Raw genomic sequence first — 27071 nt, forward strand, 5'->3', positions numbered from 1 at the left:
GAGGTATCAAGGTAAAGTGGACGTTTTGTTTTTGTCATTTTACTACTATTCCATAAACAGGTGCTTCCTTAATTAACTTTATACAACATTCTTTCTGATTTGTAGCGCTTTTCAGTGACCTTAATCAGAACGTGGGCGGCACGTAGCCTAGTGGTAAAACATTCGCCTGATACGCAGTTGGTCTAGGATCGATCCCCGTCGGTGGCCCCATTGAGCTATTTCTCATTCTAGCCAGTGCACCACAACTGGTATATCAAAGGCCGTGGTATGTGCTATCCTGTCTGTGGGATGGTGCATGAAAAGATCCCTTGCTACTAATGAAAACGTGTAACGGGTTTCCAATAACCGATAGTGGAGGGACGTAGCCCAGTGGTAAAGCGCTCGCTCGATGCGCGGTCGGTGTCGGATCGATCCCCGTCGGTGGGATGGTGCATATAAAAGATCCCTTGCTGCTAATCGAAATGGGTAGCTCATGAAGTGGCGACAGTGGGTTTCCTCTCTCAATATCTGTATGGTTCTCAACCATATGTCTGACGTCATATAACCGTAAATAAAATGTGATGAGTGCGTCATTAAATAAAACATTTACTTCCTTCCTTCTATAGCCGGTGTGCTTTAGTGGTGCCGTTAAACAAAACGAACTTTAAACTTTTTAATTAGAACGTACACATACACTGCCAGGTGGAACTATAGATAATCAATGTGCTCCAGTGGTGTCGTTAAACAAAACAAAGTTTTACGTCCCTGCATCTACATTCAGCTGTGAATTCTCTTCTTAATTGTGGATTAAAACCATGTCATATGCACATCCTGTTTATTTTAAGCAGGTTACAGAATAACCACTCACTCGTTACCGACTCATCACCCACTCGCAGAAAACATGCCAAAACTGACGGCCTTGCCAGAGACTGGACGTAGGATAACCATGTCCGAACCATGTTTGGATAGTTAAAAGATTGTTTTGTTTAATGACACCACTAGAGAACATTGATTAATTAATCATCGACTATTGGATGTCAAACATTTGGTAATTCCGACTCGTTGTCACCAGAGGAAGTAAGGAAGGAAATGTTTTATTTAACGACGCACTCAACACATTTTATTTACGCTTATATGGCGTCGGACATATGGTTAAGGACCACACATATATTGAGAGAGGAAACCCGCTGTCGCCACTTCATGGGCTACTCTTTTCGATTAGCAGCAAGGGTTCTTTCGTATGCACCATCCCACAGAAAGGATAGCACATACCACGGCCTTTGATATACCAGTCGTGATGCACTGGCTGGAGCGAGAAATAGCCCAATGGGTCCACCGACAGGGCTCGATCCCAGACCGATCGCGCATCAAGCTGGGCTACGTCCCACCCTCTCCCCAGAGGAAACCCGCAGCAAGAGATCTTTTATATGCACTTTCACAGGACCCGTACGTACACATTGCCAGTCGGTTTATGTGTTATATTTTGTCATTAAAAGTAATATTTTCTTATAAAAGGTAACACTGTTTTTATTTTTGGATTGCAGGAAGAATATTCTTTCTCTAAATATCTACTTCTCTGACCTTGAAGAAAAAACAGTCATTGATGAGGAAGCTTATCCAGTAAGTTGAGCTCGTGTGTATTAATTACACATCAATATCCGTGCGTGCGTGCGTGCGGGTGTGTGCGCGTATAAAATCCTTGCCTGTATTACGAGTATTGTACGTGTTTCATATATATTATGTGTGTATATTTTTATGTCCGATTCACTATAAAAGGGCTAGGGATAAAGCGCTCGCCGGATGCGAGATCGGTCTGGGATCAATCCCCGTCGGTGGGACCATTGGGCTATTTCTCCTTCCAGCCATTACATCCTGACGGGTATATCAAAGATTCCTTGCTACTAACGGAAACATGTGGTGGGTTTTCTCTCTAAGACTACATGTCAGAATTACCAAATGTTTGATATCCAATAGCCGATAATTAATAAATCAATGTGCTCTAGTGGTGTCGTGAAACCAAACAAACTTTAACTTTAACTAAAAGAGGGCCTGTATGCTATATATGCGTGCATATGTGTGGGTACATGTTCTTGTCAGAAAATGTTAAGCAACAACCAATGAAGTATTAACATGAAATAATATATTACAATAGTCTTACAATGATTTGATGTGTTATTAGACATCCACCATGCAGTAAACACATCCAAACATGATGTTGCCCGTGCTACGAGTTGTGTTAGAGTTATCATACATACAGGCTGGTCTTTGGTTTAATGTTTTATTAGACTTTCACCATGCAGTAAACACATCCAAATATGATGCTGGCCGTGCTACAAGTTTTGTTAAGAGTTATCATACACATAGGCGGGTCTTACATTTGATGTGTTATTAGACCTCCACCATGCAGTAAACACACACACACATGGAGTTGCCCGTGCTATGAGATGTGTTAGAGCTATCATACACATAGGCGGGTCTTAGATTTGATGTGTTATTATGCCATATTTACTTATTTTTGCAAGTAACATTCGGAAAGATATTTACAAGTATTTTGTGTGTTTCAGTTTGAAAACCTGCTGAGTGATATTGGAGGACAGCTGGGACTCTGGCTGGGGATTTCAGTTCTTTCCGTCTGTGAAGTTGTTGAACTTTTCTATCTAATCATTCACAACAATTTGAGAGGAAAGAAAACGCAAGTCTTTGCGTTTTCCTCACCCAAGTAACACAGGCCTACGTTGGTGGGGTGGGGTGGGTCAACGAAGCCTATGCATGTGTGTGGGGGTCGAATATGGGGCAACCAAGTCCGTGCCTTTTGTTCTCACAACAGTAGCACGTACTTATGGGTTGGGATGGGGTTGGTGATAGGGCAGCCAACTCAGTGCCTTTTTCTCACATGTTTGCTTTGGATTTGCCTCACGCCAGAGTTGGTGTACTTTACCCTGAGTTTAAACACAGCATTAACCAATAGATTTTACCAACTTGGCAAGACGAAAGGAACGGTGCGGTTGAGAACAAAGCGTCATTCTGTCAAGCCGGTCCTAGAAGAATGACAGTCCTCCTAAAGGGTGAAATATGCTTGTGCTGTTCTCGCATTGGTCATACCTACTCGACTCATTCATTTATTCTGAAGAAGGATCCTCCACCTCAGTGTGAGCTCTGTTAGTGTATTATTGCGGTACGTCACATATTTATTGTGAAGAAGGATCCTCCACCTCAGTGTGAGCTCTGTTAGTGTATTATTGCGGTACGTCACATATTTATTGTGAAGAAGGATCCTCCACCTCAGTGTGAGCTCTGTTGGTGTATTATTGCGGTACGTCACATATTTATTGTGAAGAAGGATCCTCCACCTCAGTGTGAGCTCTGTTAGTGTATTATTGCGGTACGTCACATATTTATTCTGAAGAAGGATCCTCTACCTCAGTATGAACACTGTCGGTGTACTCTGGCTGTACATCACATATTTATTCCGAAGAAGGATCCTCCACCTCAGTGTACTCTGGCGGTATGGGACATTTTGGTGGAGTGCAGTCATCTTAAGCAAACTACGAAAGATATATTTGGCGGAAGAGATGTGATGGATTCCTTTCTATTCCATCCTGAACATTTATTGAAATTTCTTCGTGATACTGAATTTTATTCTAAACTTCAATTTTACCTATCTGTGATATTTGTATTTTTTTTGCACAGTTCGTTACACTGTGTTTTGATTTAACTCTTGAATTTGTATATTGATGTTCACTTCATTTGTGCATTTACATTAGTTTGACAAACCGATTACCGATGAATTTGTCGTGCTGGGGTGTCGTTAAACATTTTCTTGCCTTGTTGGCAAAGGATAGTAGGGAAACCAGTCACGTTCTTGAGTTCGTTCGTTATTTTTTCTTAACAGCAGTAGTACAAGTCTGGTCTCCGGTGCTAAGACCCGATTGTATTTCGCCTTTAGGTGAACTTTATTCTGTATTCATTTATGTTTTTCATTTCAAATTATTTTAGTGCTTATATCCAATTAAGATTCAAGCATGCTGTCCTGGGAACACACGTCAGCTATCTGAGCTGTCTGTCCAGGACAGTTGGTTAGTTGTTAGTAGTTAGTTTTAGTGAGAGAGAAGAAGAGGGTGTAGTGGTCTTACACCTACCAATTTAGCCGTTAAAACTCGCTCTAGGTGGGAGCCAGTACCTGAGCTGCGAAGCCTGTACCTACCAGCCGTATACATATCCGATGGCTTAACCACGACACCATCAAAGCCGGTATTATTCTGTATAAGAGTTATTTCAAATTCATTAAGCTGCTGGTAGATGTAAGCCAGCGGTGTTTTGATTGGTCGAATGAAAAGTCACGTGGACACATGGTGACGTCGGTTTTAGTCAAAAGATTCAAGGCTCGAATAGTGAGACAAACTGATTTACATACTACATTTGACAAGAATTATTGATTTTCTATCACTTAATTTTATATTCACGTTTATCATTACTGGGCCCCGTTTTACGAATCATCTGTGAACCGGAATTCCATCAAAACAGGACGTTTTTTCGGCCCCTTTTTAAATATCTCTACAGAAGAGAACCTCTCTAAGCCGGATACTTCATATAAACCGGATTTTTTACTTGGTCCCTAGAGTGTCCGGTTTAGAGGAGTTTAAGTAAGTCTGTCCATCACTGTTCCGCACTAGTGTATATAGTAATTGTTTTCATTGTTATAATGCTGGTCTGAGTAAAAGAGAGGAAGCCCAAATACCGCCACATAGACTACTCTCCAAGGGATTATTATGAAATATATATAGTATATATTATGGAAACTTAAAGTGAATGTTGATAAAACTAAACTTGTAGTGTTTCGATCTAAGAGGTATAATGTAAATATTAAAATAAATAATAATATTGTGGAGAGATAGGAAGGAAGGAAAGGTTTTCTATAACGACGCACTCAACACATTTTATTTACGGTTATATGACGTCGGACATATGGTTAAGAACCACACAGATACTGAAAGGAAACCCGCTGTCGGCACTTCATGGGCTACTCTTTTTGATTAGCAGCAAGGGATCTTTTGTATGCACCATCCCACAGCCTTTGATATACCAGTCGTGGTGCACTGGCTGGAACGAGAAATAGCCCAATGGGCCCACCGACGGGGATCGACCCCAGACCGACCGCTCATCAAGCTAGCGCTGAACCTCTGAGCTACGCCAATGTGGAGATAGTTGATCATTATACATATTTAGGTATTGTATTTAAACAAATCAGGAAATGTTCTCACTGCTAGTTAATCGGGCAAAAAGAACAATGTATTTACTTTAAAATGAGACAAATGAATTTACATCTGGATTGCAAATTGTTACGTTTTTTATCAAACAATATTTTTACTTATAATTCAGAAATATGTGGTTTTAGTAATATAGCAGGGCTTCTAGAATTTTTTGAAAATCCACTAGCCATGGGATCAGTAATTTAAACAATTTACTAGCCAAGATTACAAATTCACTAACCCTACTTTAAGTTAATACAATTTTACTAAATAATAGTAATAATCAGATATGTCACCCAAAGAGGGAGATAGAGCTTTAAAACACAAAACATTAGGGCTTGGAATGGGGTCAATATATTCATATTTACAAAATAGACTTGACTGCAACATTTTACAAAAAACTAAATTCACTAGCCGTCGGGCATGGCAGTTGTAGTTATTTACTGGCCCAACATTGAATATCGACGGGAGTGGGGATACCATAATCTAGAAGCCCTGAATACAGACATGCTAGAAAAAGTTCACAGGAATTTAAAAAATATATATTGAATGTTAAAAAAAGTACACCTCATTATATGTTGCTAGCTCTTTTGTCTGGTAAAGAGCATAACATTTTAGAAATCATGTATAATTTACTCTTATCTGACTGAAAAAGACCATGACTACGACTGATTAAAATATTAAAACTTCATTATGGGATCTAGGACTAAATTATTACGGTTAACGTAACCTGTTACTATTAAAACAGGCTTAAATCTATTATCAAACAAAGACTGTCTAAACAATTTCTTTTCTTAAAAACAAACCTGGCACATTTTGGTATCTGATTCCCCAGTCTATCTTTTAAAGCATTATTAAATATTATATTATTTGAGAGAAGTATCTACTTTATGCTACCAAGACGATTATCATTATCAATTACAAAATTGAGATTAGGTAATAATCAATTACCAATTGAAAAGGGCAGGTGAGAAAACAGATTACGCGAAGGGCCCCCTAAATTTTGTGAGTTATAATTTCATTATATATATATATTTATTTTTTTACGATCCCTCTCCAAACCTCCCCCAATGTTCCATTGGCATTCTGCCTCGTGTGATTGCCACACCCCGCAAATGGATTTTCTGGATCCGCGAATGAGCAGGTAGCGACTGACGCAGGCGAACACAGATCAACGCAGTCCAAACAATATTTGTTTCAATGGAACAAAGTCGCAGGCGTCGAGGTCAACAGATCTGCAAGGGTGGATTCAGGATCTTGTAAAGGAGGTAAGGGCACACAATTGTCAAAAAGGGCAGGTTGCCGAAGCCAATTGGGCCGAACTCACAAAGGGATTGTAATATGTGAGGGGCATTTTTAAAAATAAAGATATCCATAGACACGTTTTCAGGGCAATACAAAATTGGTGGATGATGAGTATTATTATTATTTTTTATAAAGGACACTTCAAATGTGACTCCCCTACCCACAAGGCTAGGGTCACCATATGAGCGTTGCGTTGGCAGTGCGTACTATTTGCGAAAATAAATTCTAATTTATCGCTACTACAAGAATGGTCACACAGTGCGTTGATATGAAAGGAGTATTTTGCCTTGACGTTGGAAAATGCATGCGGTATTGTGTGCGGAATGTTAAAGGGACATTCCTGAGTTTGCTGCATTGTAAGATGTTTCCGACTAATAACATATTTCTACAATTAAACTTACATATTAAATACATTTTCTTGTTTAGAATATCCGTGTCTGTATATTCAATGTGTTTCTGGTCGTCTTAATATTTGTAGGAAGCCCAAACTAAATACTGTTTTCAAATAATTTCGTACGGAAAAAATAAAGTTTTAGGAAATAAAATGAAATTTAACCTAGTGCAAATATTAGAAAACCAGAAACACGTTTAATATACAGCCACTAATATTTTATCTAATTACAATCGTTAAAAAAGTCTCTGTTAGTCGATAACATTAAAAAAATTGCAGCAAACTCGGGAATGTCCCTTTAATTACTTTTTTTTAACGTTTTGTACACCACTGTAGATTACGGGTGTTCCATTTATTTGCAATTTATTTACAGTTAACCGGATTTAGGTTAAAAATGCTTGTCAATGCTTGTATATTAAATTTTATAAATCATTTTGTGTATACTTGTGTTATTTGTTATCTTTAAAATTTAGTCATGCATTAAATAAAAAATAAAAGTGCACAAACTTAACATCATTCAAAATATTTGAAGAACATACGATGTAAACAAAACCTACCACAGGAACTTTCAACCCAATGTGTCGTCTGGACTGATACATTAAGTCGTCAAAGGCCGTGGTATGTGCTAACCTGTCTATGGGAGGTGCATATAAAAGATCTCTTCCTATTAATGTAAAAAAGGTAAAGGGTTTCTTCTTTAAGACTATATGCCAGAATTACCAAATGTTTGACATCCAATAACCGATGGCCCCATTGGGCTATTTCTCGTTCCAACCAGTGCTCCACATCTGGTGTAACAAAGGCCGTGGTATGTATTATCCTGTCTGTGGGATGGTGCATATAAAAGACCCCTTGCTGCCCATCGAAAAGAGTAGCCCATGAAGTGGCGACAGCGGGTTTCCTCACTATAAATCTGTGTGGTCCTTAACCTGTCTGACGCCATATAACCTTAAATAAAATGTGTTGAGTGCATCGTTAAATAAAACATTTCCTTCCTTCTTTCCTTCCTTTGTTCGTACAACCTACGTTGATAAGAAATATGGCGTCTAAGTCACCAACATGGAGATCTTTTTATTTTATTTTTTTTAGCTTTTCAGCTTATTTTTCGTGCTTATATCCAATTGAGGTTCAAATTCGCTGTCCTAGGCACACACCGCAGCTATCTGGGCTGTCTGTCCAGAACAGTGGGTTAGTTATTATTTGTTACTGGTTAGTGAGAGAGAAGAGGGTGTAGTGGCCTTATACTTATCCATTAAGTCGTTAAAACTTGCTCTGGTTGGCAGCCGGTACCGGGCTGCGAACCCTGTACCTACCAGCCTTATGTCCGATGGTTTAACCACGACACGTCCGAGGCCGGTTAGTGTCCACAAGGTAGGTCGCGGGAATTTCTCCTGTAGTCAGTAGCGGATCCAGCGTGAAATCGAGCAATGGTCACAAAGAGGGTGTGAAGCAAATAAATATTGTCTTAACTGGCAGGCACCAATGCAGGATTTTTCAAGGTAGTCGGCCCAACGCTTAAACGGGGTATCTTCAATATTCAAAAGTACGTCATATGTATAGCAACCATCCACAGAAATATTAAGCTGAACAACATTGTAAACATGTTCTCCGCGAAAAACTAATAGATGTTTTGGGACACTTCGAATTTCGGATGGAGATTGGGGGTGGGTGTCCCTCCCACACCCTCCTCTTGAATCCACGCTTGCAGTCCTTCGGGAGAAGTTCTTGTGCTTAAATTGATGCAACAAACTGAATTAACCTACCGAACTTTTGTTGTATTCTTCATTAATATGTATTGGCAAGCTGGGAAAGGGCGGGGAAAGGGGGGGGGGGGGGGGGGGCGGTGTATGGGGGAAATGTCCGCCAATTACCCCTCTCTCTTTTCTTTCTCCAACATCTCATGTGTGTTCCTGCTCCCAATGTTGGTTCCCCGCGCCCCAACAATATAAATTACTGGCTACGCCTTTGCCTACGTAACCCACCGTATATGTATACACACGCAACCCACCTCCAACTTTATCGGCCCTGATAAAGAAACAATAAAAAAACCCTCAACAACAAACAGTCAATCACATACCTCTATTGACATTTTCAATACAGCACAGTAGTTAAATGTCATCATTAGGTAGTGTTAGATCCAAGATGCAAACGTATTTTATATTTATGCACATTTAATATGAATATGATTATAAAAGAAAGAAATGTTTTATTTAACGACGCACTCAACACATTTTATTTACGGTTATATGGCGTCAGACATATGGTTAAGGACCACACAGATTTTGAGAGGAAACCCGCTACCGCCACTACATGGGCTACTCTTTCCGATTAGCAGCAAGGGATCTTTTATTTGCGCTTCCCACAGGCAGGATAGCACAAACCATGGCCTTTGTTGAACCAGTTATGGATCACTGGTCGGTGCAAGTGGTTTACACCTACCCATTGAGCCTTGCGGAGCACTCACTCAGGGTTTGGAGTCGGTATCTGGATTAAAAATCCCATGCCTCGACTGCGATCCGAACCCAGTACCTACCAGCCTGTAGACCGATGGCCTAATCACGACGCCATCGAGGCCGGTAAATATGATTATAAATGTCAAACAGTAATCTTTTCACACATTTGTAAAACTAAACTATATTCAGAGGAATGTGCGTAGTATCGCTTTGACATCAATATGCATATTAATAAGTCATAGCATTGTTGACGTGACGTCAACGGTCAGGTTAGGTCAGGTCATAGTAAGGTTTTACGTGCACATTCAGAACAAGCTGTTGTAGCCCACGCCTGTCATGGGCGCAGGTGCCGGCCTCGGCCGGCTCCTCCGTCCAGGACGGGAAAAGGGTTGGAGTGAGTGGGAGAAGCGATCGCCCGTGCTGGCAAGTGCAAGAGATCACCAACAGCTCAACCGGGATCGATAGCGAGCAGGGGCAATTTTCGTACTATGGAATTTTGAATAGGACCTATCCCGTAGGATTAAGTCAAGAAAGAAAGTATTACGCTATATCTCGAAGTAATTTTTGCACCTTTTGGAACGATTCATCGAAAGAAAAAGGCGGAGCTACATGTTAATTTTGAACTTATTTTGCCGAGAGTAGCGGAAAGGAATGTTGACATTTTTATGGTAACGGCTTTGGCAATGTTCGTAACTTAACGGAAAATGTCGAAATACAATTGAAATGCGCACCTCCAGCACACTGCCACTGGATCCGCGCCTGACAGGGAATAACAATAACGCACAACTATGTACATTAATGATGCAAAACATATTTGTGCACTACAATTACAGCTAGTTCTTTATCAAATTCAAAATGTAATAAACCTGTTGATCATCCTTATCGGATAAAAAATATAATAGTAAATTGTTTTGGATGTATGTTTATTTTTGGGTGGAATAGTGGTATTTAATTCAAGGTAAAATCGTTACATTTCACAAGAAACAAATATTTGTTTGATTATGCAACTCTATCTTAAAACTGCAATCTCGGGGTACACACATACACACACACACACACACATACACACACACACACACACACGCACGCACACACGCACACGCACACGCACACATATATATTATTTAACTAACCATTTAGAATAGACCATATTTTTTTTATATCGGCGAGAGTCTATGATTTGTTAAAAAAATATACAAGAAAAAAAGAAGTAAATTTGGCATAATTTTTAGGGGATACCTAATTTATGTGTTTGCTCAATTTATGAAGCTTTGAATAACGGATAGCATTTGTTTTAATGCAATATTGCATTATGTAGCTACTGTGCAATATTGCATTATGTAGCTACTGTGCAACATGAATGAACAATATTTAGGAGTCACAGCAGGGTTGTGATCCTTAGCTTTCGGTAAACGAGTGTCACGGGATCCCTGTGACTCCCCCCACCTTGGATTCGCACCTGAGTATGTCTTTTTGTTGACTATATATATATAATACGCCCATTGGTGTAACAAAGGCCGTGGTATGTACTGGCATGACTGTGGGATTCTGCATGTAAAAGATCCCGTGCTGCTAATCGGCAGCGGGTTTCCTCTTTCATTATACGTGTGGTCCTTAACCATATGTCCAACGTCATATAACCGTAAAAAAAAGAAGAAAGAAAAAAAGAAGAAAAGAAAGAAAGAAAGAAGTGTTTTATTTAACGACGCACTCAACACATTTTATTTACGGTTATATGGCGTCAGACATATGGTTAAGGACCACACATATTTTGAGAGGAAACCCGTTGTCGCCACTACATGGGCTACTCTTCCGATTGGCAGCAAGGGATCTTTGATTTGCGCTTCCCACAGGCAGGATAGCACAAACCATGGCCTTTGTTGAACCAGTTATGGATCACTGGTCGGTGCAAGTGGTTTACACCTACCCATTGAGCCTTGCGGAACACTCACTCAGGGTTTGGAGTCGGTATCTGGATTAAAAATCCCATGCCTCGACTGGGATCCGAACCCAGTACCTACCAGCCTGTAGACCGATGGCCTGCCACGACGCCACCGAGGCCGGTAAGAAGAAAAGAAGTCGAATGCTCCCTGTAAGACACCACACCGCCATTGGTCGTGTTGTGTTGTTCCTTGCTGTAGCAGCTTAATACAATCCGGTTTAGGAAATAGTTCGTCATAAGCAAAATAATATATATTAAACTTTTTGGTGTCTAACACGGTTATTTCGAAGTTTGGCCGACAGGGAAAGATAGAAAAACTCTCTTCCTTTATGTAGGCTACTCCTACCGATAAAAAGGTTTAGTTCTTTTATTTAAAGTTTCGTTTGTTTAACAACACCATTAGAGCACATTAATTTATTAATCATGGGCTATTGGATGTCAACCATTTGGTAATTTAAGGAGGAAACCCGCTACATTTTTTCCATTAATAGTAAGGGATCTTTTATATGCGCCATCCTAGAGACAGGAGATGACATATCACGGCTTTTGATATACCAGTCGTGGTGCACTGGCTGCCTGTCGATAAAGCAGAACGGAGTCGTTTATATGCATTTCCCCATAGACAGGACACTGCATACCACAACATTTACTTGACATCTAATAGCCGATAATTAATAAATCAATGTGCTCTAGTGGTGTTGTTAAACGAAACAAAATAACCACAACATTTGATGTGCTATTCGTGCAAGACCTTCCAAAATATATATATCCAACTGAATCGCCATGATGTTTGACCTCTTTGAATAACACAAAAAAAACCAAGTTTAACAATTTAATAAAGGCGCTTAAATACAAGATAATTCATGACTTTGAAATCGAACACTGCATTTAATTGATCAATACATCAATCGTGAGTGTAAGCAACAGGAGATGTTCATTACAAAATGAAATGCATAACTGTTACGTCATTGACTGTGGCTTACATTGCAGCACTGATGTAGCCAGGATGTGATAATGGGAGGAGGGGACCATACTGGGATGGCCAACCCAAACTATGACTGTATTCGTGTATGTATGTACGTATATATGTATGTATTGATGTATGAATATCTTATATATTGTATGTATGTCGAGGTTGACCGCTACATACATATATATTAAGGCACTGTCGCAGGGGATAATTAAATCCATTCTGGCCTCACAAATTGTCCCATGCCGTTGCTGGGACTCGAGCCTGTTGCACCGAATCGCCCGCAAATTGTAGACTAACCGCGATGCGTTCTGAGCTATACAGACATCCATAACAAAGGATGCTGTTTAACTCAACCACATGCATGGGGCCTACAATCCACGCGGTCGATCCCGCTTATGTATATATGCATGTGTGTATGTGTGTGTGTGTGTGTGTGTGTGTGTGTATGTGTGTGTGTGTGTGCGTGTGTGTGTGTGTGTGTGTGTATGTATATATGTATGTATAATTTTATAAAATTTAATACAGGTATTTTCTAAATGTTTGACGGAGGGAGGGAGCAGGTATGGCCCCGTGGACCCCACATCGGCTATGCAACTGCAAAGCAGTAGTACCTAATTGCTATACTTTTGTTTTGGTCTTAGTATATTATAACAATAATTAACTCTTTTCAATTAACAGCCGAGGCAATAAACTGTGTGGCAGCAGATACAAAAAAGTAAAGCTTTAAGTTGTGTGCTCAATCAATCTTTGTGTTGTTTGACACTAACAAAAGATGACGATTCGGAGAATTGCGTTCATCCACACAGTGCATGTACAGCGAATCATGGAACGTTCTTTAATTAACGTCATTAATATTCAAATGTTGACTACAAACATACCTGCATAGGAGTGGCACACATTTTAGCATTTGCTTCTTTCTCACCTGAAGTGAAACTAGTTGGCGTCTTACAAATATACTGGTATATATCATTTGTTTCGTACACAGTGAATTCTAGACGATGCCAGTAATTAAAACTACTTTAAAAGAGTTTGCAGAGAACACATCGGCGCATGGAGTTAATAAGCTTGTGACCTCCAAAGGATGGTTCATCAAACTTATCTGGCTGGTGTTGTTTCTTGGCGCCTCCTCCATGATAGTGTATCAGGTTTCACGATTAGTGGTCAACTATCTGCGGTAAGTATAGTATAGCACAGTGCAATACAGTAGATATAGCACATTACAATACAGAGAGGATAGTTCGTGTTTGATTTTCCATATTACAATATTACATCAAACGTCTTGGGATTTGTGAAAGAAACCATCAAATACACTTGAAAATTTCTGTTTATTTAATTCTTATTTCAAAAACTACCATGATGTCTTGTTACCGTTACTTACTCATATATCAGTATAAAAAAATATTTCAATATAAAACATTTACCAATGATGTATCAGTATAAAGTATTTACTCGTATAAAGACCTGTAGTTACTCTTATATCAGTATAAAAACCTGTATTTACTCTTGTATCAGTATAAAGACCTGTATTTACTCTTGTATCAGTATAAAGACCTGTATTTACTCTTGTATCAGTATAAAGACCTGTATTTACTCTTGTATCAGTATAAAGACCTTCATTTACTCTTGTATCAGTATAAAGACCTGTATTTACTCTTGTATCAGTATAAAGACCTTCATTTACTCTTGTATCAGTATAAAGACCTGTATTTACTCTTGTATCAGTATAAAGACCTGTATTTACTCTTGTATCAGTATAAAGACCTGTATTTACTCTTGTATCAGTATAAAGACCTGTAGTTACTCTTGTATCATTATAAAGACCTGTATTTACTCTTGTATCAGTATAAAGACACGTATTTACTCGCATCAGTATAAATAACTTTATTTACTCTTGTATCAGTATAAAGACCTTTATGTACTATTTCTCTGTTTCCTTTATTATTTATTTCTTTCTTTCTTTCAATAATATTTATTTCTGTTCATATTTAAATTGCAAATATATATCACTGTCTTGACATGTATGTATTATGGAGAAGGCCTAGTAAGATGTTAAACTTGTGCCTAATCCATTTATTCTTTAAAAAACCCCAATAAAATGTTTCAATCAATGTACTCTTTATAAAGCGGCGTAATGTTGCGTGACGTACGAGTATCTTTCTACCAGACCGAAAACAGGATAGGATATCGAAATTTGAGACCAGTAATTGTACAGAAAAATAGTGACGCGCAATGGAATGTACACATTCTATCGTTCAAACTGTGGACATATTGTTTTGTGTTGCACTGATCATCATTTATGAAACTTGTTAATCGTATTTAATTATTATTACTACTACTACTACTACTACTACTACTACTACTACTACTACTACTACTACTACTACTACTACTACTATTACTACTACTACTACTATTATTATTATTATTATTGTTTGTATTGTTTAACAACGCCACTAGAGCATGCTGTTTTATTAATCATCGGCTATTGGATTTCAAACAGTTGGTAATTCTGACACAGACTTCATATAAAACCAGCTATATGCACTTTCCCACAGACAGGACAGCACATATTATACCAGTCGTGGTTGGGATAGTGAGGAAACCCAGTCAGGTGATGGGTCCAAAGAGGTAATTCGATACTAAGATTCAAGCACCTCGGGCAAGCGCTCTACCGACTAAGCTAGATCTCATTCCTCTAACATATTGTTACTTGGACACTTAGTCAAGGGAGAGAGAGAAAGAGAGAGAGAGAGAGAGAGAGAGAGAGAGAGAGAGAGAGAGAGAGAGAGAGAGAGAGAGAGAGAGAGAGAGAGAGAGAGAGAGAGAGAGAGAGAGAGAGAGAGAGAGAGAGAGAGATTGAGAGAGAAGAAGAACGAAACGCACAACAAAAATAAAACAAACACCCCCCCCCCCCCCAAAAAAAAAAAAAAGAAAAAAAAAAAGTCCAAGCAAATAAAAGAAATAAGAAAAAGAAATAAACAACAAAAACAAACAGCAACAAACAAACATACAACAAAAACAAACAGACAACGAACAAATAAACATCAACAAACAACAACAACAACAAACAAACAAACATCAACAAACAATTAACAATACTGAACCCCCATCTCCCTAAAAAAAAAAAAAAAATCACGACAAAAAAACAAAAAAAAACAACAAAAAAAAACATCCGTCCCACATGACGTTTAATATCGGAAATAGTTTGCAACACAGAACGTGAATTCTATTGAGGATGAGAATAATACATTAACGTGTCTATATATCCAATTAAGGTTCAAGCACGTCTACCCCGGGCACAATGTCTGACTTTGACACTGACTGGGTCCGGAACAGTGGGTGAAGGATGTACAGTTGGAAATAGGCAGAATTTTGGAAATAGCATTTAGTGAACAAATTAACAACCCTAAATTCAGCCAGCGAACGTTTTGATAATTGTCGCGAACTATTTAATTGGTTCTCGGCGTTGCCATTTGGTTAATCGTGAAGCACATAACCAGTCTAGCGGACGTTTTTCAGTTCTGTCTGGCTGAATTCAGCCCAGAATTTAACTAAAAGAAAAGTTAACAAGCCAAAAATAAAAAGGAATTGACTTCTCAGCCGAATATTTATATAATTTGAAGCATTTTAGAAGGACAGCCCAAAAATAAATGAGAGAAAGATAAAAACATTTTGAACGATGGTCTAAAAGTTTAAAGTCCGATCTATATATCCTCGTGTGTGGCCTCGTTTAGGCCGTTAAGGTGCACAATCTGTATATGTAGAGACGAGATGGGTTGCATCCCCTCAAAAAACAACAACACCCCCCCCCACCCCCCCCCCCCCCCCCAAAAAAAAAAAACCCAGAACAAAAATAACAAACAAAAAACGTAGTCCAGTGGTAAATCATTTGCTTGGTGCACGGTCGGTTTGGGATCGATCCCCGTCGGTGGGCCCATTGGGCTATTTCTCGCTCCACCAAGTGCACTACAACTGGTTTATCAAAGGCCGTGGTATGTGTTATGCTGTCTGTGGGATGATGCATATAAAATATCAAGCACGCTGTCCTGGGCACACACCTCAGCTATCTTGGCTCTCTGTCCAGAACAGTAGGCTAGTTGTTATTTGTTAGTGAGAGAGAAGAGGGTGTAGTGGTCTTACACCTACCCACTGAGTGACTAAAACTAGCTCTGGGTGGGAGTCGGTACCGGGATGCGAACCCAGTACCTACCAGCCTTATGTTTGATGGCTTAACCACGACACCACCGAGGCCGGTAGGGAATCTGTTGACTAAGGTTAAAGTGTTCTCCTACTGTTACAAAGCAAGGGCGGTTCCAAGCAATAGTTTATGGAAGGGACCAAGGGAAAAAGGGCACATGGACTATCCCCTTGAAAAGGGCACATGGACCATCTCTCTGAAAAGGGCACATAGACCATCTCCCTGAAAAGGGCACATAGACCATATCCCTGAAAAGGGCACATGAACCATCTCCCTGAAAAGGGCACATGGACCATCTCCCTGAAAAGGGCACATGGACCATCTCCCTCAAAATGGCACATGGACCATCTCTCTGAAAAGGGCACATGGACCATCTCTCTGAAAAGGGCACTTGGACCATCTCTCTGAAAAGGGCACATGGACCATCTCCCTGAAAAGGGCACACGGACCATCTCCCTGAAAAGGGCACATGGACCATCTCTCTGAAAAGGGCACATGGACCATCTTCCTGAAAAGGGCACATGGACCATCTTCCTGAAAAGGGCACTTGTGTAAAAATTTGACATTCGTGAAATGAAAATTGCGAAACAAATAGCTGGAGGGGCACTTAAATGTTTTATGTGGGGAGGAATAAAGTCCGTGGTTATTAAACTGTTAGAGTCTAAACTCAATATCTAATGACGTCACGGGGCGGGACGTATCTTGATGCACAGTCAATTTTGGATCGATCCCCGTCGGTGGGCCAATTGGGTTATTTCTCATTCCAGCCAGTGCACCACGACTGGTATATCAAAGGCCGTGTTATGTGCTATCTTGTCTGTGCATATAAAGGATCCCTTGCTACTAATGGAAAAAATTTGCGGGCTTCCTCTCTAAGACTATATGTCCAAATTACAAAATGGTTGATAACCAATAGCCGATGATTAATACATCAATGTGCTCTAGTGGTGTCGTTAAACAAAATAAAGAAACAAACTAATGACGTCACACACATACAAAAACAAAATATAATGTTAAAACATTCAAAATAACAATGGTTAGTTTTAAATGAGGTTTACAGCCGGTGTCTATTGTTGACAGATTACCAACACTTTATAAAGTAAATAAACTATGTTGAAATAATAATATTTTAGTTGAACAATGTTTCACAAAGATGCTTAAAAATTCCAGGCGTTGGATGACAACCTCATAATTATTATTTTGTTTACGCTGTAGACGTTAAGAATTAATTAAAGATAATTATTGATTATTGATCCGTTTGGCACAGACTTTACCTTGGGGAGGACACTCATTTCATTTGGTATTTTTACGCCTTCATTCTCTATACACATGTATAGTTTAGATAGCATATCACAAAGAACATTCTTACATTGTTAATACCATAGGTACCAAATATTTTGCTTTCATACTCTAAGGACACACAGGTTGAGTGTGATTTTAATCATTTATGACTATAATGTTCCACGAAAGACAACATGTTATTTTGTACACATTTCTATTGAATATAAGTGAAAACATACTTAAACTATAATTAATTAAGAGAAGATATTGTTTACAGATACAGAGTTCAGACTGAATGACTTTGGTACATTAATGACATTGATCTCAGGGTTTATTCTGTCCCACACAAAACCGCCAGTTACCAGCTACAGATCCTGGGGTATTAAACGCTCTGAGATGAGGGTAAACTGGGAAAATGTTCACACCTTCAGAAGTTAAAGAAACTGACACGTAATTAATTTTATTGCATAGACATGTTCTTGTTTAGAATTTCAATGTATGTGTATACAATGTGTTCTAGGTCTATTAGAAAACACCGTACACATACATACACGCACAAATACACAGACGGGCATACATATACATACACAGACACACATACACACAAACTGGCAAACATACATAGTCCAGTCAATTTACTGAAAAAATAGCCAAACTTGAATAAAATTGCAAAAGAAATGATTTTGATTGTTATGATTATAGGAGAGATTGCAGAATAACATAAAAAATGTAGAAAGATCGAAGTAGGGGAACATTCTTAAAATTGACTTTGAATAGTGGGACTTTCAATATGAAGTCCAGCATTGGCTTTTGAATTGATGGATTAACAAATAATATCTTTGAAATAGTGATATACACATGAAACTTGACATTAACATTCTCACTAGACCACTTTTCAAACTAAATTGATGGGCGACTTGAAATTTTAAGATGTCGGCTATTTTACAAGATGGCCGCCACTTTTTACTACAAAATTCCATTTTCAATATATTAATTGATAGAGTTGTCTAATTTTAAGTATTTTTTTTATTAATATCCTGAAGGGAATTCTATTTTAAGCACAAACATACCTCCCTTTTCTCATAATCTGAACGACAAAATGGTATCACGTAGTCCAAATTGTATCACAAGGCAGAGTCAAAAGGGCATTTTGCAAGTCATGGGTGTGCCATTTACCCACAAAAACCTCATATTGCAAAAGAAATTATTTTGGTTGTAATGACAGCATGAGTTAATGCAACAAATACATATTACATGTACATAACAATCAAGAAATGAATTCATGATACATATTATACCGAAAACATTATTATCAGATTCTTGGAATGACTAATTCCCGCTGAAAGCATATTTCGTGTACCCAAAGCCTGTAATATGCGTATGATCATGATTGTTCATTATGCTATTCATAGATGAAATAATATCAATCACACATTCAATATACCATACCAAGTTACATATCATCATTGACATTTTCAGCTTAGTCATCAGAAAGTCTTGATGCATTAGTGCAGCTGTCACCTTTACACTATCCACAGTCAAAAGAACATTCCATGTCATGCTTCTTACAAGTACACCTTTTGGTGTCACAGTCTGTTTTACAGTTGCACCGTATCACTCTGAGCAAATCATCTGGTGCTGGTGTAAGATCAGTTGTTCAAGGCCCCAGCTTACCCTGAATTTGTACCCAGCCCCAATCTTCTGGGTCTAATGTGATAGCTGTTCCCACTCACTGTCTGACTTGAAGATACACACGGGCACTGTGGTATCGTGTTGCACCTGATGTTGATGGACGTGTATGGACCTGTACAAAAGAAGAACTAGTCGACACTTTTTCACAAAACCGGCGGTACCGCAGGGCATCTAAGCCTCCACTTGGCATCCCACCTGCTGCGATGATTTTTTCTTTTGACACATCATGGGAGAATACTTCAGCTTGTTTTCTGAAATTAATGTCACTTCTCACTTTCTTCAGAGCCACTCCTTTCCCAATCCCAAAGAGACGTGATGTCATGTCACAACCTGCAACAGCATGAATAAATGGCAGAAGCGAGCATATTTGTGGACCTAAAGCTTGTTGTAGCTTAGAGATATTCCAAAGTCTCTGTTTTGTTGTTGTTTTCTGTACTTCTGACTTGAGAAAAAGACCAAATGTAGTTGGCTTGGCATGGAAGCACAGTAGGATAAGTAGATCTGTATCTTCTCCAATCACAGTAGTACATTTGACTGCTGTTAGGACAACGAGGAGATCCGCGTCACCTTCAGCATGAAGTGTTTCACAACCAGTATCCTGCAATTTCTTGCTCAGTAAATTAATAAATCTCTGCTTGTTTTTTGTTGAGTTAGCCAGGAACACTTCTTTCTTTGACTTGAGAGGCATGTCACCAACAAAGTTAACGTGAGCACCAGCTACACCACCAGAACGTCTTTGATGTGTAACATCCTTTGTGCTTGCATCTGTCATCAAAAACAATGGTTGTTCTTGAATATTTTCTCTGAACATAGTGCACGCATATTCCACAGATATCATTGAATGTTGCATTTCTTGACCACGGAATCCGGTGAAGAAGTGAATCACCATCAAGTACATAACATGGTTCTTCTACTGGCTGGCCCAACATGTCAGTATCCTTTACAAGTGTCCAGATTGCTTCTGCAACAGCAGGTTTATTAGCCTGTCTAAGAAGCCCAGATGCTTCAAACATAGAAGATGGGAGAGTACAAAGTTCACATTTGAAGATGTTAGCAACATTTTCAGTAACACCACGTGCAGCTATCGCTAAACGTTGGAAGAGCAACTGAGGATCCACATGGATTTGTTCACCATCAACACTAGCAGCTAACGTTTGACACATAGTGACAACCGGATGTTTTCTTCTGAAAGTATAATCCAGGGCATTACAACAAGCCATTGATTTCAGAATTTAATTTCCAACTTCCTTGGCATCATCAGCATTCACAGTATTATCAGCAGTAATACCTGAGACAATGTTGCGAAGAGTTACATCAGGACTAAATGGGTTTCAATCTTGTATGAACCCCAAACGTTGCTTGGTGTCTTTGTCTTCTCGTTTTTGCCTGGCATCTGCCATGTCTTTGTGTTGATCACCTGCGACAAGATCTGTATCAGTAAACTCCTGCATGGCGCTGTTTACATCAATACAAGCGGGCATAGACAGCAACCACTGCGTACGCTGAGTCTCTCCCATTCCTCGGACTCGTGTTAGTCCTCCGGTTATCTTCATATTTCTCATCAATGTCTGTTCAATAACTAAATCTGAGGATAACCCAGCCCAGTAACGGCCTCTTCGTCGAATGACATGGTAGCCTGATGCGAACTGAGCAAAAACATCAGGTTTGTTTGTTTTCAGCTGAAACATGTGCTGCAGGCAGATATACACAGATTTAGCATACAGGTTGTGTCCAGCAGCTGATAGATATGGTAGCATCTGGCCACAGACCACAATTAATTTCGCTATATGTTTCTATATAGCCTTAGTGGCTATAACATTTTTATTAATATCAGCAGGCCTATGGATTTTGGTATGTACCTTTGCCTGCCTGGGGGACACATACCCTGAAAAGGACAACCCTGTTCTCCAGATCTTTCTCCCAGCATATTGGTTTAAACAAACACACCCTCTAAACCTAGCCGGAGTACACCCATTGTACACAAAAAAGCACTACTTTTGCATGGGCCGGAATTACCACAAACAAGTCTTCAATATCAACAAGTTACACATGTTTACAAACTACATGCTCTCCCCTGTCACTTCAGTGAAATAGTTGCCATGAAATAATCACAGTAAAACAGCAGACTACTTGCGCGGACAAATTTCCGAATTTTGGACAACCAAATGGGAAGATAACTGTGATCTGAGGCTATCTGTGTCAAAGACTTCAAGTGAAGGAACCAATCCCCTGCTCTCTCTCTTTTTTAATGAACTGACGAAATAAATCAACCATGTCCATGTATTGCATCCATAGACATGCACCGGCCTCGGTGGCGTCGTGGTTAGGCCATCGGTCATGGGTTCGGATCCCAGTCGAGGCATGGGATTTCTAATCCATATACAGACTCCAAACCCTGAGTGAGTGCTCCGCAAGGCTCAATGGGTAGGTGTAAACCACTTGCACTGACCAGTGATCCATAACTGGTTCAACAAAGGCCATGGTTTGTGCTATCCTGCCTGTGGGAAGCGCAAATAAAAATCCCTTGCTGCTAATCGGAAGGAGTAGCCCATGAAGTGGCGACAGCAGGTTTTCTCTCTCAATATCTTTGTGGTCCTTAATCATATGTCTGACGCCATATAACCGTAAATAAAATGTATTGAGTGAGTCGTTAAATAAAACATTTCTTTCTTTCCATAGACATGCAGTGCGGGAAGATGTCATAGAGGTCTTTACTTCTGTTAGCTTTTTCGTCAGTCTTTCAAATAATAGCACAACATGTTTGCTGAAATCTTTCCACTCATGAGTTGGTCATACAGATCTATGGCTGTGTCCAAGTCCTTATCGATTTGGTATTCTCCTGATTTGTCTTGTAACGATTCATTACAGTTTAGATCGTTCGTATGAGTGTTCTGACTATTGGTACTGCTCTGAACTAATTGTGACTCTTGCTGTTCATCTCAGCTCTTGCCTCTAAGCTTTCCTCGTGTTCTGTCTGATGATCTGCTACCATGGGTATTTCAAGTTGGAATGCTTTGGATACTAGTAAGGCATTGAGCGCTGCATCAACAAGAAAGTGGCCTCTAACTTCTCTTGCTAGCACCTTTTCACTTATCATGTGAGTCACATTGTTAGGAGCATACACTGTTTCAAGTTCTTGAAGCCCTGACCCTATCATGATGTGTCCCATGCTGCCGAGAAAACTCATTTGTGTATGAAATCCGCCTAGGCAAAGCACAATGGAGTGGAGATTGCTCTTTGGTGATTCATTGGCGATAATTATCTGAGCCTCCTCCCACCATAATAGCTGATCAAAAGTGACGATAGGCTGCACCTTATGACGTCTGGCCTCAGCGCAAACAAAGTTTAGTGTTGAGTAAATACAGGTCATGTCAATGGCACTAATATCTACCATAGGTAAGTACGTGATGGATGATTGTCCTGGATAAGAGCCTTGTGTGACTGTCTGAATCATACCTGACCACCCCGGCCTTGGGGATCGGAGAAGCCATACAATCTTCCACAATACATCCAAATTTCTAATTGGGGCATCACAGTTGAGGTTCTTTATTTTAGAATAATTCAGAGGCAACATACTGCTCGTAGAGGCTTTAAAGAAAATTAATGCACTTTTATCCTTCCCGTGTCAATCACATTGTTACTGGTTGTAAGGAACTGGTTTCTGACATTTGATTTCTGGATTAACAGCTGCTATGGTCCCCATGCCGTGGAATGTGTTTAACCCATCCAGAGTGTTGGTGTTGTGGTCTGTATTTTCAGCTACATATTGGATACAAACTACTTGTTCTACACCTTGTATGTTAGTACCATGGGATCTCGCTGCACACATTTCAAATCGTTTGATCTCAGAATATGAGGAACAAAATCCATGGCTATGCAATGAATCTATGAGAAACATTTATGCAAAGTGGTGATGCATTTGCATGGCTAAACCAAGATGAAGAGGTGCTAAGATTCCTCTTGGTCGAGCAGTTTGAACAATGCCTTGGCCTACTGATGCAATCTTAATATCAGTATCTTTTCCAGTGCAAATTGTTTGGAGAAGTAAGCGCAAAGATTAAGGCACAAATGACAGGTTCTTTTTCTCAGAAGCCAATTCTCCTGATGTTGGATATATGTCTTTATTAGAATCGATAGATTTAATGTCATTCTTGATGAGGTTTTCTACTGCTCTCAAGTTTTTCAGCTTCAGAATCTGTGAGCTTAGGGGTTTCAGAAAATTATTTCAGAAAATCTGATGCTGTTCTTCTAAATGCCACTACATTATCCTTAACATATGAACTTGTAATAATAATAATATTATCACCAAAATGTTCCTTGATTGTTTTCTTCATGTATTTGGAAGGAAGGAAGGAAATGTTTTATTTAACGACGCACTCAACACATTTTATTTACGGTTATATAGCGTCAGACATATGGTTAAGGACCACACAGACATAGAGAGAGGAAACCCGCTGTCGCCACTTCATGGGCTATTCTTTTCGATTAGCAGCAAGGGATATTTTATATGCACCATCCCATAGACAGGATAACATATACCACAGCCTTTGATGTACCAGTGGTGGTGCACTGGCTGTCGTGTATTTGGTTCCATAGACATCTATGCACCCAAATCATTCCATCGTTTGCACAAGGCCCCTTATTGGTATTTATTCATCATCATTTTCTTTGAGATATTGAGTAACCTTTCTAAAAGCTTCTTCTCTGCGTCGATCTCTGGGTCAACCAGCATGATATGTATTAGCCTTGATTGGAGACTGAAATGCCAAAGGGATCAGAGGCATGCAAATCCTGAGGGAATTCAATTCTGCCATTAACCTTTTCTGACCAGTTATCGTTGCATTCGATGCATACGTTTTGTATTTCAGACTGGAAACCTGAAGTTCTAACATGAGAAACATCGTAACCTCGTTTCTTCCCTGATATCTTAGTAGAAAGACCACAAAACAGACAATGTTCAGCTAAAGCAAAGTCGGGCTCTCCAGAGCGAAGTGTACGAGTAGTAATGGATAGGGTTTCACAAGTTTTATTCAACACCATTTAAAACATTCTTGTTACAGCACTGATGTCGACACGATTGGTGTACAAGTTGCCCTGCAGTTGTGAAAATGCTATAATGTCGTAAGGCACTGATTCTATTGATAGTGGTAAGGTCATCGGTCTACAGGCTGGTAGGTACTGGATTCGGATCCCAATCGAGGCATGGGATTTTTAATCCAGATACCAACTCCAAACCCTGAGTGAGTGCTCCGCAAGGCTCAATGGGTAGGTGTAAACCACTTGCACCGACCAGTGATCCATAACTGGTACAACAAAGGCCATGGTTTGTGCTATCCTGCCTGTGGGAAGCGCAAATAAAAGATCCCTTGCTGCTAATCGGAAAAAGTAGCCCATGTAGTGGCGACAGCGGGTTTCCTCTCAAAATCTGTGTGGTCCTTAACCATATGTCTGACGCCATATAGCCGTAAATAAAATGTGTTGAGTGCGTCGTTAAATAAAACATTTCTTTCTTTCTTTCTATTGATCGTGTTGCTACCCTTTGCTGGAAGTACAGAAATTATTTGCCCATTGTTGATCGGTTCTTCACACGTGACACAGTCTTCCCCTTCCATGCTTAAATTTGAAAAAGAAGAAGAATATCTTCTTATACTATTATGAATGTATTGGTCTTAACAGACGTCTATCAAAATGTTGTAGAAATAAAAATTATTGAATTTTACTGAGACAACTCTATGGAATCTGTTTATTTATCAATATGGAGTCATCTCATTCAGTATATTTTTACACAAAACTCAGCACTTGTAGAAATTTCAACAAATCCACTAGCCATGGGATCAGTCATTTTCAAAATTCAATAGCCATGATTAAAAATCCACCGACCCTACTTACATCCAACAATACTAATAATCAGACCTGTTAACCCATATCTGTGACAGGGAGGGAGAGATTTAAGAGAAACAACCCTTACAAGATTCATATTGCACAATAAATGCACTTAAGTGCCAGATCTTACCATTGGCTAGTTGGTTCATATTGAAATAAACTGTACATTTACATTTAAGACTCTTAAATGTATATAATTGGCAAGATAATATTTTTAATATAACATGTAATAGTACATACATTTTTTCAATGTACTAAATAAAAACAATGAATAATATTTTTAAAAACCTTTTGGCTCACCTAATATGTATTATAATTGTTTTACCTTTATTATCTGCATTATATATATATATATATATATATATATATATATATATATATATATATATTACAGTCAATGTGTAAAACCAGGCAATCTGTAGAATGCCTGAAAATTTCAGGCAATCTGTAAAGTAACTGATTCACTCAGGCAATCTGTATATTGCCTAAATATTTCAGGCAATATACACATTGCCTGACTTTTCAAGGTAATTTCTAGACACATTGCCTGAAATGAAAGATCCACCATTCAATGACAGCAATTGTTATAAAGGTAAACACAGCTAGTGACAAAATGCAATATTATTTAATTCGCTACGGATTTGAGATAAAGACATTAAAACAAGTAAAAATCTAAACCAAACACATAATTGATAATTAATTTCAAGATGCACATCATTAAAACAATTTGAATATTTTTGCTACAGATTTGAGATAAATACATTAAAACATAAATCACATACATCATTAAAACAATTAGAATATTTTTGCTACAGATTTGAGATAAATACATTAAAACATACATAGATGCACATCATTAAAACAATTTGAATATTTTTGCTACAGATTTGAGATAAATACATTAAAACATACATTAAAACATTAAAACATTAGATGCTACACATCATTAAAACATACATAGATGCACATCATTAAAACAATTTGAATATTTTTGCTACAGATTTGAGATAAATACATTAAAACATACATAGATGCAAATCATTAAAACAATTTGAATATTTTTGCTACAGATTTAAGATAAATACATTAAAACATACATCACATACATCATTAAAACAATTTGAATATTTTTGCTATGGATTTGAGATAAATACGTTAAAACATACATAGATGCACATCATTAAAACAATTTGAATATCCTTGCTACGGATTTTTAAATAAATGCATTAAAACATACATCACATACATCATTAAAACATTTACAAACTAGCACTTCTACACATTTATTTATTTAGACAGGTCAGACTGGAGTGGCCTCTGCTATTGCACTTTACACCTGCCTTGTAGCACTTGCAGCGGTTTCATGAGCATCGTTTGCCACTAATAGCACAATTATATTTGGCGTAACCCTGACCTCCACCCAATGACTCGTCTTTCAATGCATGTCTGAGTCCCATCTCAATGTCGGTACACATGTCACTTATAGTATATAACTTATCCATACTGTATTTATGGAGAAACACCTTTACCCTGGCAGCTCCCCGGACATACCTAACTCACCCTACGGCCGAAACCGCCTACGCTTAAGCGTCCTAACCCCTAGCTTCCGGTGGTATAACCCCTCCCCCCCCCCCCCCATCTCCACCCAACACGCCCCCAGTCGGTCAAACCGCTGTGCCATCCACTCATGGTGCTCCTCAGGAGAGTGGCATGGCAGTATGCTTT

The 27071-nt window shown here is 38.9% G+C and overlaps 1 protein-coding gene across 1 annotated transcript in view; it reads left to right on the plus strand.

Moving 5' to 3' along the window:
• The first annotated feature begins 13236 nt into the window (after nt 1–13236).
• LOC121366156 (degenerin-like protein asic-1) overlaps nt 13237–27071 on the plus strand; it is a 40747-nt gene continuing 26912 nt past the window's right edge. The window contains exon 1 of the mRNA XM_041490717.1: nt 13237–13466. Within this exon, the coding sequence (XP_041346651.1) occupies nt 13291–13466 (176 nt within the window). The 5' untranslated portion in view covers nt 13237–13290. The remainder of the gene's footprint in view (nt 13467–27071) is intronic.

The sequence above is a fragment of the Gigantopelta aegis genome, chromosome 3 (assembly GCF_016097555.1).
Source record: "Gigantopelta aegis isolate Gae_Host chromosome 3, Gae_host_genome, whole genome shotgun sequence".
Lineage (NCBI taxonomy): Eukaryota > Metazoa > Mollusca > Gastropoda > Neomphalida > Peltospiridae > Gigantopelta > Gigantopelta aegis.